Raw genomic sequence first — 13,519 nt, 5'->3', positions numbered from 1 at the left:
ATACTTTCCATCAATTTGCCTGGAACAGACGTTAAGCTAACCGGCCTGTAATTTCCCGGATTGCCTCTGGATCCCTTTTTGGAAATCTGTGTTACATTTGCTACTTTCCAGTCCTCTGGTACAGAGCCTGATTGCAGGGATAAGTTATATGTTTTAGCAAGGAGGTCAGCAAATTCACATGTGAGTTCTTTGAGGACTCTTGGATGGATGCCATCGGGCCCTGGTGATTTGCTAGCTTTCATTTTTTTCCAGACAGTTTAGAACATCATCTCTTGTCACTTCTATCTGTCTCAGTTCTTTAGCCTCCATCCCCAAAAAGCCTGGTTCAGGAACAGGTATATGCTCAATATCCTCTGCCGTGAAGATGGACGCAAGAATGCATTTGTTTGTTATTTTTTGTAAATGATGTACCACATGTAAATAAATTTTACATTCAACTATACATATATATGGTCCAGGGTAATGGTTGGAAATTGCTCATTTGCAAAGTCAGTATACAAAATGACAATCATGTTATCTGTGAATGTACTGAAGCTGCTGCAAACTTATTTGCATGGAAATAGTAGTGTTTAAAAAAAACAACCTACATTGACAAGATGAACAATCCAGGCAAGGGAGGGTGCTTGTGTTTTGACAGTCTGTGCCCTCCTTGCTCTCTGGTTTAAGGAGGTATGGGGACCTAGACCCCGCCCCACACCCCGCATCCCAACAGGTTGCAACCAGTGTCTGAGCTGAGCTGAAGAGGCACCTGTCTGCAGAGAGGACCACTAACTCTTCTGTCACCATCTATATACCACTTTCCAACAGAAGTTTGGCCCGGCCTTCCAGAGTTTTAAATGACTGACTAATTGTTTCAAATTGCTGCCCTGATTTCCAGGGTTGTTAGCTGTTTAATTGGTTTTATTGTGTTTTAATAGTTTGATTTTAATTGTTAACTTGTTTTTAATTCTTTTTTTATCATGCTGTAGACTGCTCTGAGCCATTTTGGAAGGGCGGTATATAAAGCTAATAAGTAAATAAATGTCCAAAGCAGTGGACATAGAGCCATACAATGACATGAAAGGGTTTCCTGCAATCTCGAAAGAAAGGCAAGGCCAACAACAGCTCCCCCTGGGAGGACGCTGTGCTGGGCCAGGATAGGGCCAGATGCTCTCCCTGCTCCCACTAAGTCGAAGAGAATCACTGCCTTAAGAGGGGCCCCCTTGCAGTGGGGTTTTGCAGCCAGAGCGGGGCCTGGTGCCCGCCTCGGAACTGGGGCTGGGCCATGGGGGCCTTTTGCTCCCAGCTTGGCTGCCAATTAACTTCTGGCTGCTTCTTGACCTTCACCAGCTTCAATGCTCTGGTGCCATCACCCCCTCCAGGCAATCTCCCTGAGCTATTCTGGGGATTGCCCTTGGCCTCTGGCCTCCCCAGTCTCCTCTTGGCCTGGAGAGGCAGCAAAAGCTCTTTTTCACCTTCACTTTGCAAGATTTGGCATGGTGGACACATTCTGGAGATGCCCAGCCTTCCTGGAAGCTTCTCTCCAGGCACCTCTTTTCTCCTACCTGCCTCATGGATGGCTCCCAAGCAATTTCCCTCTGTGGCATTCCTGTGGGTGCGCGCTCACGCAATGTTTGATGTCCACTCAGTTAATTTTAGCTCCTGCTCAGGTTGAATCCGGAAGGTCCCACCCTGAATGCACCTGCGCGCACACTGCCTTGATCCGTCTGCCCAGAACAAAACTCGGTCTGCACACAAGCCTGAGAGGGACCACTGCTCCCATGGGCCCCAAGCCCCTATAGGATGCCATGACCCGGTTCAGCCAGGCTTTCCGTTTTCGCCTTTTTAAAGCTTCGGGTTTTAGAGTTTGTATTTGTATTTTTAATTTGTTATAATGTTGTTTATGTTTTAATGGTTTTTAGATTGTGAACTGCCCAGGGACTTGGGGAGGGGGCAGTATAAAAATGTCAATCATCATAATAATGAATGAATGAACGAGCACAGAGGAGACCTGCCCCCCCCCCCGCCAGTTCCTCCCTGGACCCTGGCTGGACCCGGGCCTCCTCCTTGCCGGCTCCGCTTGGGTTCCTCTGGGAGTTTGCAGCCTCTGGAAAAAGGACTCGCTCACCCCAGTTCTTAAGGAGCGATTCATCCGAATGCCTGCAACACAGCGGCCAGAGGCAGTTATTGATTTGCAGCAGGAGCTTAACTCCGTCCCACCTTTCCAGACTCTTTCCTGTAGCTGGAAACCGAGTGAGGTGCTGCACAACGGAGCCCCAGGCAGGGCCTGGCTGGGAGTCTGCAGGAGAATCTCCCCTTTGGGGCCGGGCATCTCCGTCAAGAGTGAGAGGAGGGGCCCTCTTTTCCCTCCCCCTGGAAAGCCGCTTTTGGCTGCATCACTTAAGGAGGAAAGCAGAAAATAAATGCCCTCAGTGTGCGGGGCGGGGGAGCCCTGCCAGCCTTTCCGTTCCCGGGAGTCCAGGGAATCTCCTCTGGTTCACCACTGGGGGGCCTCCAAATCCTTGGAGTCGGGCTCAGCGCTGGCAGCAGCAGACACCAGGCGGGACTCCAGACTGCCTGGCCGCCACCTCCTCCGCCTCTGAAGTCCAGGGTGCAGGGATTGGGTGGGCAGGGGTGAAGGGAGCTCTGCGTGTGCTCAGAGACATGCTTTTGCTTCTGCCAAAGAGCACATTAGAAAACACTGAGAGACGAGATCCACCCCACAGACAACCCTTTATTCTTATATTATTTTCCATTCCTGTCACTCCAAAGAGCTCAGGGAGGCGCATATGTGTCTCTGCACACCCCTGGTTGCCACCCTCTGAAGTGAAGGGTCCTTGGCTCAAGGCCACCCAGTTTCATGGCAGAGCGAGGACTTGAATCGCAGACTCCCCAGCGTGATGCTCTCCCTGCACGCGGGCTTTTCACTCACGTGGCGATCAGGGCAGCATACCTGTGCAGCTTCTAGCCGCCGGACTGGGACGACTCAAAGGCTTCTTCCAACCCACTCGGTTGATAAAAGAAGCAGCGAATGCTGCAGCAGAGCTCTGTCCATCCTGCAAGCTGGCACCAAAGAAGAACCCCCCCAATGCCCACCCAAGGCAGCCTCCTCCAGCCTAGAAGAGGCTGCTCTGTGGAGCAGCACCGTGAGGCCCCTGTTCATGATGTTGGCGGCACCTGATATCGGAGTCCCGAATGCCAGAGGTGGAAGGAGACAAACACGTGAAAGGAAGCTGCCCACCATGGCAGGAAGGGGGAGGCCTTTCCTCCCGTGAGGAGCTTCCGTGGGGCTCCCGGCTGGAGCCAGTGTGTTGGGCCAGCCAGCAGGGCCCTGTGGCCCTCATCCAGCAAAGGGATGTCTTCCGCGTTGGTAGAAGGGCTTGCAGCCTGCAGGCATTCACTTCTCCTGTGCCACAAAGTGACCGCCTGCTCTCTCCTGCTAGCCGATGACCAGAAGAGCTGCTTTGTTTTGACCAGGTAATAAAAGTTGCTGCCAGGACAGATCTCATGTCTGTCCCTCAAAAGACAGATTCTAGAAGACTGAATGGGATCGCCGAAGACCTCTTGTGCTAATTTTGTCACGTTCCCCGATTTCGGAAGCGTGCTCCGTGGAGATCTGACACAGATGGAAACCCAGCGACCTGAAACTTTGTATTTTGCTTGTTCCTCCATCATTCTGTGAAAGTTCAGACTTCCTGTCCATAAAAGCACCCAAGAAAACTGCCAAAGTTTGTTGGAAGGAAGGCATTGTCTCCCATGCTCTTCCAAGGGGATAATTTCCCCCCACGTGTTCTGAGAAAGGAAGGGATTTTTCTGGGCTTTTCCTTTTTCTGGCAGTGTGGGTGAGGCCTGGAAACTACCTGCACCACGGCCTGTTTCTGTCTGTTGTGGTTGGGGCTGGGAGTTCCGTGCCAGGGAGAGAGCGAGGGAGGCCCCGGCAGCTTCCTCTAGAGAGCGGTTTGGCTCGGGTGCCGAGCAGGGCCCGGCTCGGGTGCGGCCATGTGCCTGGCACGGTGCCTGCAGCTGCTGGCACAGGAGGCCGATGGGGCAAGCAGGCCTCAGCTCTGTGACATCAGTGGGAAGGCTCTCCTGGCTGGCCCAGCGAGGAGCAGGGTCTGTTCCTCCGCAGCAGAGACACCCGGAGGCCAGTCCCGTCCTGTGGGAGGCGACTTCCCAGCAGAGCACCGCTGGGGGGGAAAGCAGGGCGCCCGCAGGACGGGGTTGCTGCTGCTGCTGCTGGGAAGAGGGGCCTGCCCCCGCAGAAGCCGGAATGCCACCAGGCAGGTGCAAGGAGGCGGCGGCAGCATTTCAGGGCATCCAGGCCTTGCTTCCCTGCTTGCATCTCCTTAAAGACATGGGTAGAGGAGACCGGCCAGGGCGAGGGGAATGATGACAGGGACCTGCCCACGGTGTGCCGCTTGGTAGGCTCCTCAATGTCTGCCCAGGGCTGGCCGCACACAGCTATGGCACAGCACCCCTTCCAAAGGCCACCCAGCGCCACCAGGCAACCTTCCCTCCATGCCGGGATGATGGGAGTTGTAGCCACCTCTGGGGGTCAAGGCTGGGAAACCCCAGCTTCAGGGGACTGAGCTAGAAACAGCAGCATCTCCCAACCAAAAGGATGGGGCATCAGGCTAGCCGGCCTCCTTTCTCCGCTCGCAGCGTGGGAAGTCAGAGGCAGAGAGAACCCCCCCCGCTGCCCCGCCAGAGGGGGTTTCCCCAGCCCCCCATGGCGATCAGACCCCTCCCTCCTGCTGCTGGACTGCTCAGCCAGCTGTGCCCCAAAGACTGTTGCTGCTGCCTCTTCTGCTGGTGGCCACAGAGAGACTCTCTGTGGGGTGAAGGGGGCTGCCTTGTGGCCACTTTGCAGGCAGGAGGCTCTCCCAGTGGCCCTCGGGGGGGGGGGAGATGCTGCCAGCCAGAGACTGGGCCTGGGGCCTTCTGCATGCCAAGCAGACACCCTTCCACTGAGCTCTGGCCTCACCCGCTATAGGCAGCTGCCCTTGGTCCCTCTCGCTCAGTCTTGTCTACACTGGCCGGCAGCAGCTCCCCGGCTTGCAGGCCAGGCAGGAGGATCTCCCAGCCCCACCTGGAGATGCTGCCAGGGAGGGAGCCGGGCCCAGCAGCAGAAGGCGCTACCCCTCCTACACCGACTGGCAGCTGCTCTCCAAGGTGTCAGGCAGGAAGTCTTCTGCAGCCCTTCCTGGGGAAACTGCCAGGGAGTGAACCGGGGACCCTCTGCATGTGAGCAGAGGCTCTGCCACTGAGCTATGGCCCCCTCCCCTAAGCCCAGTGGTGCTCCAACTGTTGCTGAACGACAACTCCCACCACCACCACCCCTACCCCCCGCTGCCGTTTGTTGTGGCTGGGCATGATGGGAGTTGTCGTTCAGAGCCAAGGTTGCCCACCCGTGCCCTGAGCAAGAGGCAAGGACGCCCCGGCGTGGACAGGGCCCCTGGAGAAGGCGGGAAGGCTCTTGTGGGACCCGTCTCTGCCCATTTCCGAAAGACAGAGCCACGGGAAAGGCTTTCCCGACAAGAGCGCACTGGCCTGTTGGGTGCTCTGTGTTCCTGGCACTGCCCGGGCAACCGGAGGGTGGAGGAGGAGAGGGGCACCACCCAGGCTCTGCGGGCCTGCTTACCCCACCGCTGCTGCTGCTGCTGCTGCTCCCAACCCGGATATGCAAACAAGCAGCAGCTCCTGGAAGGGAAAGGCGGTTGAACCTGCTTCTGCCAAGCCAGGCTGCCTGGGAGCGCCTGCCGGGCCCTCTGCCCCCCTTCTCCGGGCTCCTTGGGGGGCTGGAAGGGCCAAAGGCCTGGCCGGATGCAGTCCTGGCCCCCAGAGGCCGTGACCCCAGTGGGCACCACCCCATGCCACACGGGGGGGGGGGGCTGGCAGGTGGCCTCCGGTGCCAAAGCCTCTCTGATCGCCGGCTGGGGGGCTGTTGGCCTTTGATTGCATCTTCCGCTGTTGTCCACCTGGCCACTCGGTAAGCGTGTGGGGGGGGGAGTGTACACGGGACCTGAATAACGGAAACAATGCAAAACAAACTAACAGACCCCAGCAAAGCGCCAGGCTGTCCCCATGGCCCAAAGGAAGAGCGAGGTGACTTCCGTCCTCCAAAGAAGGCCCTGCTCAGCAACTGTGGGCCCCATCTGGCGTGGGGGGCAGCAGTGGGGGTTTTGCCATTGGCCTGAACAAGAGGCAGGATGGGCGGGGGGCGCTCGGCCCTTTTTGGCTGCATTCTCTTTCCTCACAAACGGAAGCCTCAGCTATGGCCCATCTCTTCCTGCTGCCTGCCTGCCTGCCTGGGTTCCACTCCTGCATGTTGCTGCCAGCCTGGTCCCCATCCAGCCCTTGCCAAGCAGCCGCCTCCTCCCCGAGTTACGAGGTGCAGCAAACAAAGGGCTCCTTGTGCACACCTGCTGGCATCTGGAGCCCTGGCACTGGCCTGGCCTGGCGGCGGCCTCCGCCCTAGAGCAGGTGTGCAGTGTGTGTGTGTCTTCCTCACGCAGCCCAGCAAAGGCTCTCAGGACCCTCCAGTGGGGACTGCCCCAAGGGGGCTACAGATCAGGCTAGGGCCAGGATGGAAGGGCCCCACATGGCAACAGCACGGTGGCGAGGCATCTGCATGCCTGAGTGCCAAAGGTCTGTCCCAGGCTCAGCCCCTGGCTGGCAGCAGCATCTCCTCCAGCACGGCAGGGAATGGCCTGCAGCCCTGGAGAGCGGCTGCTGCCAGCCCAGGTGGGCGAGACTGAGCGACCGGGCCCAGGGGTCGGACTCAGCAGAGGGCAGCTCTCTGTTCCAGCTGAGGTCCCTTGGGCCCCTGGGCAGTCGAGGCTGGCATGCGCTCTGGTGTCCGGGCGTCCTCTGGGCCTGGACCGAGGATGGTCTCGGGCGTCCATCGCCGCCCCCACCCCGGCTCCAAGGGCTGCTCCTGTGAGCCTCCCCCTCTGGATGGCCACGGCGCTCCTGGGCTGGCTGTCCCCGCAGCCCCTTGCACAGTCTGCCTGTCGCCGGGCCCGCTGCCAGCGGCGGCACTGCAGACTCCTCGGGGCAGAGCGCGCCAGGGCCTCCCTGCCCCTCCTCCATCCCTCTCGAGTCTCCACGCGGTCCTCTCCTGGCCTAGGCCGGCGACGACGTGGCGCTGGGGGCGGGGCCTGCCCGGGCCGCCGCCCCGCCCCCCGCCCAATCCGCGGGCGGCGCTTCCTCGGCGTCACCGCGCGGGGCCCAATGGGAGCCGGCCACGCTGTCGACTCCTCCGGCGCGGAGGCTGCCGGCCCAGAGAGAGGCGGGACGCCGCCCGAGCAGCAGCTGGAGGAGTCGCGCCGCCGCCGCCAGGACCAGGACCAGGACCGGGCCCGGCCATGGCTCCCCTGCCCCAGGCGCGCCTCCTGCTCCTGCCCGCCGCCGCCCCTGCCGCCTCCTCCTGCCCGGCCTCCCCGCCCCGCAAGCGGCAGCGCCTGGCCCACCTGAGCCCCGAGGAGAAGGCCCTGCGCCGGTGAGCGGGGTGGCGAGGCCCCTGCTCCGCCCGCCCGCCTTGCTGCCTCCGCGCCCCCTAACCGGCCCTCTCTCTCTCTCTCTCTCGCCCCCCGCAGGAAGCTCAAGAACCGGGTGGCGGCGCAGAGCGCGCGGGACCGCAAGAAGGCGCGCATGGGCGAGCTGGAGCGGCAGGCCCTGGAGCTGGAGGCCGAGGTAGGCGCCCGCCTCCTGCCGACTACAACTCCCATCACTCCCTGCGGCGGCCGCCGCCGCCTTTGGACACTTCGGGGGCGGCGCGCGTGGCCGTCCCTCCAGCAGGAGCTCCCGCGGGTTGCTGGCTGCAGCTCCCGTCTTCCCCCTGCTCCTCCTCCCCAGCCCAAGGCCAGTTGGGGGTGGCAGGCCGCAGCCCCTCTGGGGGGCCCTGGTGTTGCTGTTGCCCCACAAGCTTGAGAGAGAGACGCACACACCCCCCACCCCATTGAAACAGGGTGTGCCGTCCCCCCTTTGCAGAACCTGAGGCTGGTGGCCGAGAACCAGGCGCTGAAGGAGCAAGGGCAGCAGCTGTCGCTGGAGAACCGGGAGCTGCGCCTCCGCCTTGGCCTGCCCGCCCTCCCGCCCTCGGAGCCCCGCGGGGAGGACTTCAAGGTGAGTGGGGGGGCTGCTGGGGGGGCGGCAGGGGTGCCGCCGGTGCTCTGGCAGGCACTGACCGCCATCCTGCCGCCCAGCAGGTGGAGGTGTTGGGGCTGCCCCAGCAGCAGCAGCAGGAAGAGCAAGAGGAGGAAGCCGGAGAAGAGGAAGGCCCCCCCAGTGAGGGGCCGGCGACCGGGTCCGCTGAGTCCGCAGCACTCAGGCTACGTGTTCCTCTGCAGCAGGGACAGGCCCAGCAGTCGCCACCTCCTTCCTTCTCGGCAGCGGCCTCCACCTGGATCCAGACGGCCTGGACGCTTCAGACACTGAGGTCAGTTTCTCCCAGGCAGCCGGGGTGACGTGGCCAGGGCTGCCCTCCAGGGAGCTCTGTGTCTGGCAGGCCACGTGGCGGTGGGGGAGGCAGCTGCCCGGCTTGCTCTGGCGCAGCAGGGCACAAGGCAGCCGCGGCTAGGCTGGGCTCTGTGTGTGTTTCTGTCGTGCGGGTGGGTGGGGCGGCTGCCGCCGCCGCCTGTCGCACACGCTCACGTCCCGGGTCTGTGTCTCCTGCAGTCTGATCTTCTCCTGGGCCTTCTGGACAGCCTGGATCCAGACATGTTCCTGCGCTGCAGCGGCCCCGAGGCAGCCTGCCTGGAGAAGCTGCAGCAGGAGGTGTGTGGCGGAGAAGCGGATTCCTTACCAGCCTCCCCGTGTTCCCCTCTGGGGCCCACACCACCCCAGCTGGAGGCCATTAATGAACTGATCCGTTTCGATCATGAGTACACGAAGCCCTTCTTCCTGGAGATTGTGTCAGGGGAGGGTGGCCAAACCAACATGCTAGTGAGGCAGGAGGAAGCCGTTCCTTCCCCCTCAGAAAGGGGTCCCTTTGAGCCCCCTGTCTCCGTGAAGGAGGAGCCTGCAGACCTTCTCTCCCCAGAGCTGGGCATCTCCCACTTGCTCTGTTCTGCCCAGAAGCCTCTGCTGGACGCTTCCAGTGATTCTGGTTATGAAGGCTCCCTGTCCCCTTTCAGTGATCTGGCCTCTCCCCTGGACACAGAGTACGGGTGGCAGGAGGCTTTTGCCAATGAACTCTTTCCCCAGTTGATCAGTGTGTAAATGGGCACCTCACTGCCCCCACCATGCCAAAAAGGACAGGGTTACTCTAAGGAACATTCCTCTTGAAAGTGTTTCAGCAGAACCTGAAGTATTGTTCTCTTCTTGTATGTTTTGCTTGCCCAGCTAAGAGTGAGGCAGCTCTCATGGGTAAGACATGGAAGTGTTTTGGGAATAGAAGTGGGCACATCTGTCCCTGGAAAGAAGAGGCCCTGTTTGGGCAAATCTTCAAAAAGCTGTCCGCCCCACTGAGGGGCTCTTCCTCCTGCCCCACACTTCCATCATGTAAATAATGGGTCAATGTGCGAGACAAATCTTTTGTAAACAAAAAAATTCACATGCTTTTTGAAATAGTTTTCCAGTTGTTTTCTGCTTTATATTTAAGATTCTGTGCAATTAAAATGCCAAGCAAGGGGCTTGTTCTTTTCTGTGTTGATGAAATGGGGCGGGGGGGGGGAGAAGAGAGAGGAGGGTTCTTCAGTTGGGGAAAGTGGAAGGTGTGGAGAAACTGCTGCGACAGTAAGAGAAAGGAGGGGGGTCTGCGGCAGGGGCGGGTAACACTTCTGTGCCAATATAATAAAGCCAAAGTAACTTTCTGCTGATAGACAAAGGGGTCCAATAATGTGTGGGAAGAATATTTCCTCTTTGCGGCACTCTCTTTGTGTAGTTTATCAGACAAGTTGTGCGATGGAAGAGAGGTTTGCTTTTTCTGCATGTTAAATAGCTGTATTGTGGCAAGCTAATGACTTGGAAAGAGCGCTGCCTGCTGCAGTCGAGAAAGGGAAGTGGCTGAAACGCAGCTGCGGTGGAGGAAGCAGAACCTGCTCCCTTTGCAGGGCTGGAAGGGGCAGGCGCTGGAGGTGCCAGCATGGCAGCGGTGTTGTGCAACTGCTCCTGAGGGGCCTGCCTGCCTGGCTGGAGGACGAGGAGGAGGAGGGGGCTGCTCTGCAGCACCGACTCTCTGGCTGGCAGAAATAGAGCTGCATGAAAGCGGCAGCCCCGGAATTCCCCTCACGGTGATGCAAGAACAAGAGGCCAGGCTCTGGCTGGGGGGCTGAGCCGTGGCCCCACCTGGCCCCCGTCTGCAGCCAGGGCCCTCAGCAGCTCCTGCGGGAGTGGTGGGTGTTGTCAGGCTGGGACTGAGGGTGGGTGGCGGCAGCAGCAGCAGGTGCTTTTGCCACAGGATGGGGCAGCCTCCATTTGAGGTCGCTGTGTGCATTTCTCTCCACAGACTGCACCCATCGAAACAGAGCTGCTGTCCGTCCTGAGCAGTGGTCCTCGGGAGGGGGCAAGGTCCCCGACCGTCATCAAGGGGGTGACAGCCGGGAGCAGCATTAGTGGCGTTACTCTCTGGCGAACCTCTACATGGGAACAAGGCCTGCTTCATGTCAGCCAGGGTGGTAGTCGCTGAGGGTATTCTGCATGGGAGCGTCCACAGCTACCACCTGGCTCTCTCCCCCCACGGCAGAGTAAACATTGCATGGCCCATGGAGAGAGGCACTCCACCCCCACCTGCCCTACAGTGCAGCTGGGCTGGGCGCCCAGTCACAGCTCCCTCGCGAACCTGCCCTCTCTGTGTCAAGCTGCCCCCCCCCCCGGCTGCTGCCCCACCCCACCCCTTCAACTCTGCGGCTTCAGCACCATCCTACGCAAGGCCCTCTCTGGCCATCCTTCTGGCTCCAGGTTGGGCTCAGCCTGGCACAGGGCACCAAGACTCCCCAAAGCCCTTGCCCCATCCACCGTGGTCCTTTAGGCCGGGAGCATTGGCACAGGGGCCCTGCCTCGCCAAACATGGCCCCTGGTTGCAGCCCACGTCCTCTGAAGAGTCTTCATGCCCATGTCAGGAACATGGAGAATCTCACCACTCTGAAAGCGTCTGCTGTCAGGGCCACTTTGCCATAAGGCCACAGGCAGGGGGCCTTTTCCCTCTTGGCTACAGGGCCACTCGGTGACCACCTTCCACACTAATGCTCCTATTCTAAAGGTGGGTGTGTCTTTTCTTGTTGAAGTGAGTGCCATCACTGCACCATTACAACTTGAATTATACACAATTCAATTAAATACTTAAAAATTAGCAATGTTGGTATCCTGCCCCTTGAGTGTGATCCTGCTTGGATGTGGCGTGTTTCATTGTGGTGAAACATTGGTGTTTCATTGTTGTGTGCGTTTGTTTTTATCAATGAAATAGATAAAGCAATATTAAAAATCCCATTAAAACCAGGAGCCGGATAAAACTAACAGTAGATTGAAAACGTGCCGGGTATCTCGGCATGAAAACTAAAAAGCCTGGCCGGCAGAGCATCCAGTCCTGCTTTTGCAGCTAGCCATGGAGAGGTCTAAAAACATCACAAGTTTTAGAAGAGATGGCTTTTAATCTTTATTGGAACTGCAGTGTGTTCTGTGAGAAGCACAGCAATAGGGCGGGCAGGCAGGTTTCCTGGTTAGTTGGCAACTCAAGAATTGTAGAATTTTAGAGCTGGAGGAGAGCTGGTCGTGTGGTAGCAAGCAGGACTTGTCCCCTCAGCTAAGCAGGGTCTGCCCTGGTTGCATTTGAATGGGAGACTAGAAGTGTGAGCACTGGAAGAGATTCCCCTCTGCAGGGGATGGAGCCGCCGCTCTGGGAAGAGCATCTAGGTTCCAAGTCCCCTCCCTGGCAGCATCTCCAAGAGAGGGCTGAGAGCGACTCCTGCCTGCAACTGTGGAGAAGCCGCTGCCAGTCTGTGAAGACAATACTGAGCTAGATGGACCAGTGGTATATGGTCTGGTATATGGCAGCATCCTATAACCCTGGAGGACTTCCAGTCCAGAGGTTCCCAACTTTATTCCCCAGATATGGGTAGACTACAAGTCCCATCATCCCCTGCCAGTGACTGGGGATGGTGGGACTTGCATACTGGGACCCAAGCTTAAGCAACCCCTTCTAGCCCAGTCCTCTGCCACAGCATCCTTGGCAGAGGGTCATCCAGCCTCTGGAAACCTCCAGCACAGGCAAGCCTGCCCCTGCAAGGGGCAGGCTGTTCTGCTGTTGAACAGCTTGTGCTCAGGAGCGTCTTCCTAAAGTCTAGCCCAAATTTGCTGCTTTGCAATTCCAGTTTGGTCAAAATGAGGTAATGCATTAAAGTGGTGAAATGAAACCAGAGTGCCCTCTGCGTGTCTGACCTCCCAAAACCTTTGCAGTGGTTGGCTGGGCTGCTAGAAATCGGGGCTCACTGGGGGAAGTGTTGCTTGTTTGTTTTTCTGTATTCTTCCAGATGTTGTGAATCCAGGGAAGGGGTCTGAAATATTCCTCTTGAGTGCAATATTTCACCTGCCCAGCCATAGTTATAGGCTTCTTTCAGAAGTAATCTTTTACTACTTGAATAGAGCAGGATAAAAGTATAGCAGGCTCCATGTGGACAGTTATGAAAGGAATATTCCTTTCATGTTGGTGGCTTGACCTGGGCTACCAGCACAAGGGTATTTTATGGCTTCATTGCCTACAGGGAGGTCTCGCCAGGTCAGACGGTTAAGACTCCAGAAACAAAGAGTTGTAGCAGATGGCTCGAGATCAGTTTATATGCAAGCAAATCGTCCAGATTGTTGTAGCTAGAGCCACAAAGAAGACAGACACAGAACCTTAAACCTAAATGAAGGGTGTTGTGGGGACTGGCTGCTAACGTATATGGGTCAACAACTGGTGTCTTCCTTGTGTATGTACTTCTCTTGCTGGGGAACTCCATCTGTGAGTCCTAATCATCCTTTCATGGGTTGTGTGATGAGTTTATTTTTTGTCAGCAGCCCCCTTTTTATTTCCCCCACCCCATTAAAAGTGGACATTAAGGCCCATAAAATGCTAACTTAGTCCCTTCCCATGTGCTCAGGGAGCACTTTCAGTGCCCTAACAGGCACACAAGAAGCTGCCTGATACAGAGTCAGACCCCCTGCTCCATCTACGGCAAGAACCAGTCTGCCATAACATCCACAGAGCCACCGGGGTGGGGGGTGGGGGTTCCTCTCCCTTGGCCACAGTGCCTGGCTGGAGGAAGCGGTTCAGGGGGCCCTGTCGGGCAGTGCCCTGTGGGCCAGAAATGCTAGTGGTGGCCCGCTTGGCCTCTTACCTCATCCCCAGACTCCTGCCAGTCTCCGTCCTCCAGAGCAGAACTGGGGCAAAGAAAGCAAAGCCTGTGTCGAGTGGGCCTGCCCCCCAAGCAGCGGAACTGAGCTGGCCTCCTTACTGCAGCGCCTCCCTTCCGCTTGAAGCAGGCCAGCCCCCCAAGAGTGGTCACCCCCATTCTGCAACCCTCCCTCCATCATGGCCTGACAGCAACACTGCCACAGAGAG

The 13,519-nt window shown here is 58.3% G+C and overlaps 1 protein-coding gene across 4 annotated transcripts; it reads left to right on the top strand.

Moving 5' to 3' along the window:
- The first annotated feature begins 7,226 nt into the window (after positions 1-7,226).
- XBP1 (X-box binding protein 1) lies at positions 7,227-9,614 on the top strand. Of its 4 annotated transcripts, none has more exons than XM_053279059.1 (5): positions 7,227-7,480; positions 7,578-7,674; positions 7,972-8,106; positions 8,331-8,419; positions 8,659-8,986. In XM_053279059.1, the coding sequence occupies exons 1-5, from the start codon at positions 7,347-7,349 to the stop codon at positions 8,846-8,848; spliced, it is 645 nt and encodes a 214-aa protein (XP_053135034.1). In that variant the 5' UTR covers positions 7,227-7,346; the 3' UTR covers positions 8,849-8,986. The 4 variants fall into 4 exon arrangements, with proteins under 4 accessions (XP_053135034.1, XP_053135033.1, XP_053135032.1 ...); XM_053279058.1 differs by having other exon boundaries at positions 8,190-8,419; XM_053279057.1 differs by having other exon boundaries at positions 8,187-8,419.
- Positions 9,615-13,519: the final 3,905 nt, after the last annotated feature.

Source organism: Hemicordylus capensis, chromosome 15 (genome assembly GCF_027244095.1).
Source record: "Hemicordylus capensis ecotype Gifberg chromosome 15, rHemCap1.1.pri, whole genome shotgun sequence".
Lineage (NCBI taxonomy): Eukaryota > Metazoa > Chordata > Lepidosauria > Squamata > Cordylidae > Hemicordylus > Hemicordylus capensis.
This window is presented reverse-complemented; position numbering and strand designations above follow the sequence as displayed.

Excerpts from the sequence above, each read along its gene's own strand:
- XBP1 (XM_053279061.1), top strand. The coding sequence starts at position 7,347 with ATGGCTCCCCTGCCCCAGGCGCGCCTCCTGCTCCTGCCCGCCGCCGCC. Across the intron at positions 7,481-7,577 it reads GAGGAGAAGGCCCTGCGCCG|GAAGCTCAAGAACCGGGTGG; the intron begins GTGAGCGGGGTG and ends CGCCCCCCGCAG. Across the intron at positions 7,675-7,971 it reads CCCTGGAGCTGGAGGCCGAG|AACCTGAGGCTGGTGGCCGA; the intron begins GTAGGCGCCCGC and ends CCCCCTTTGCAG.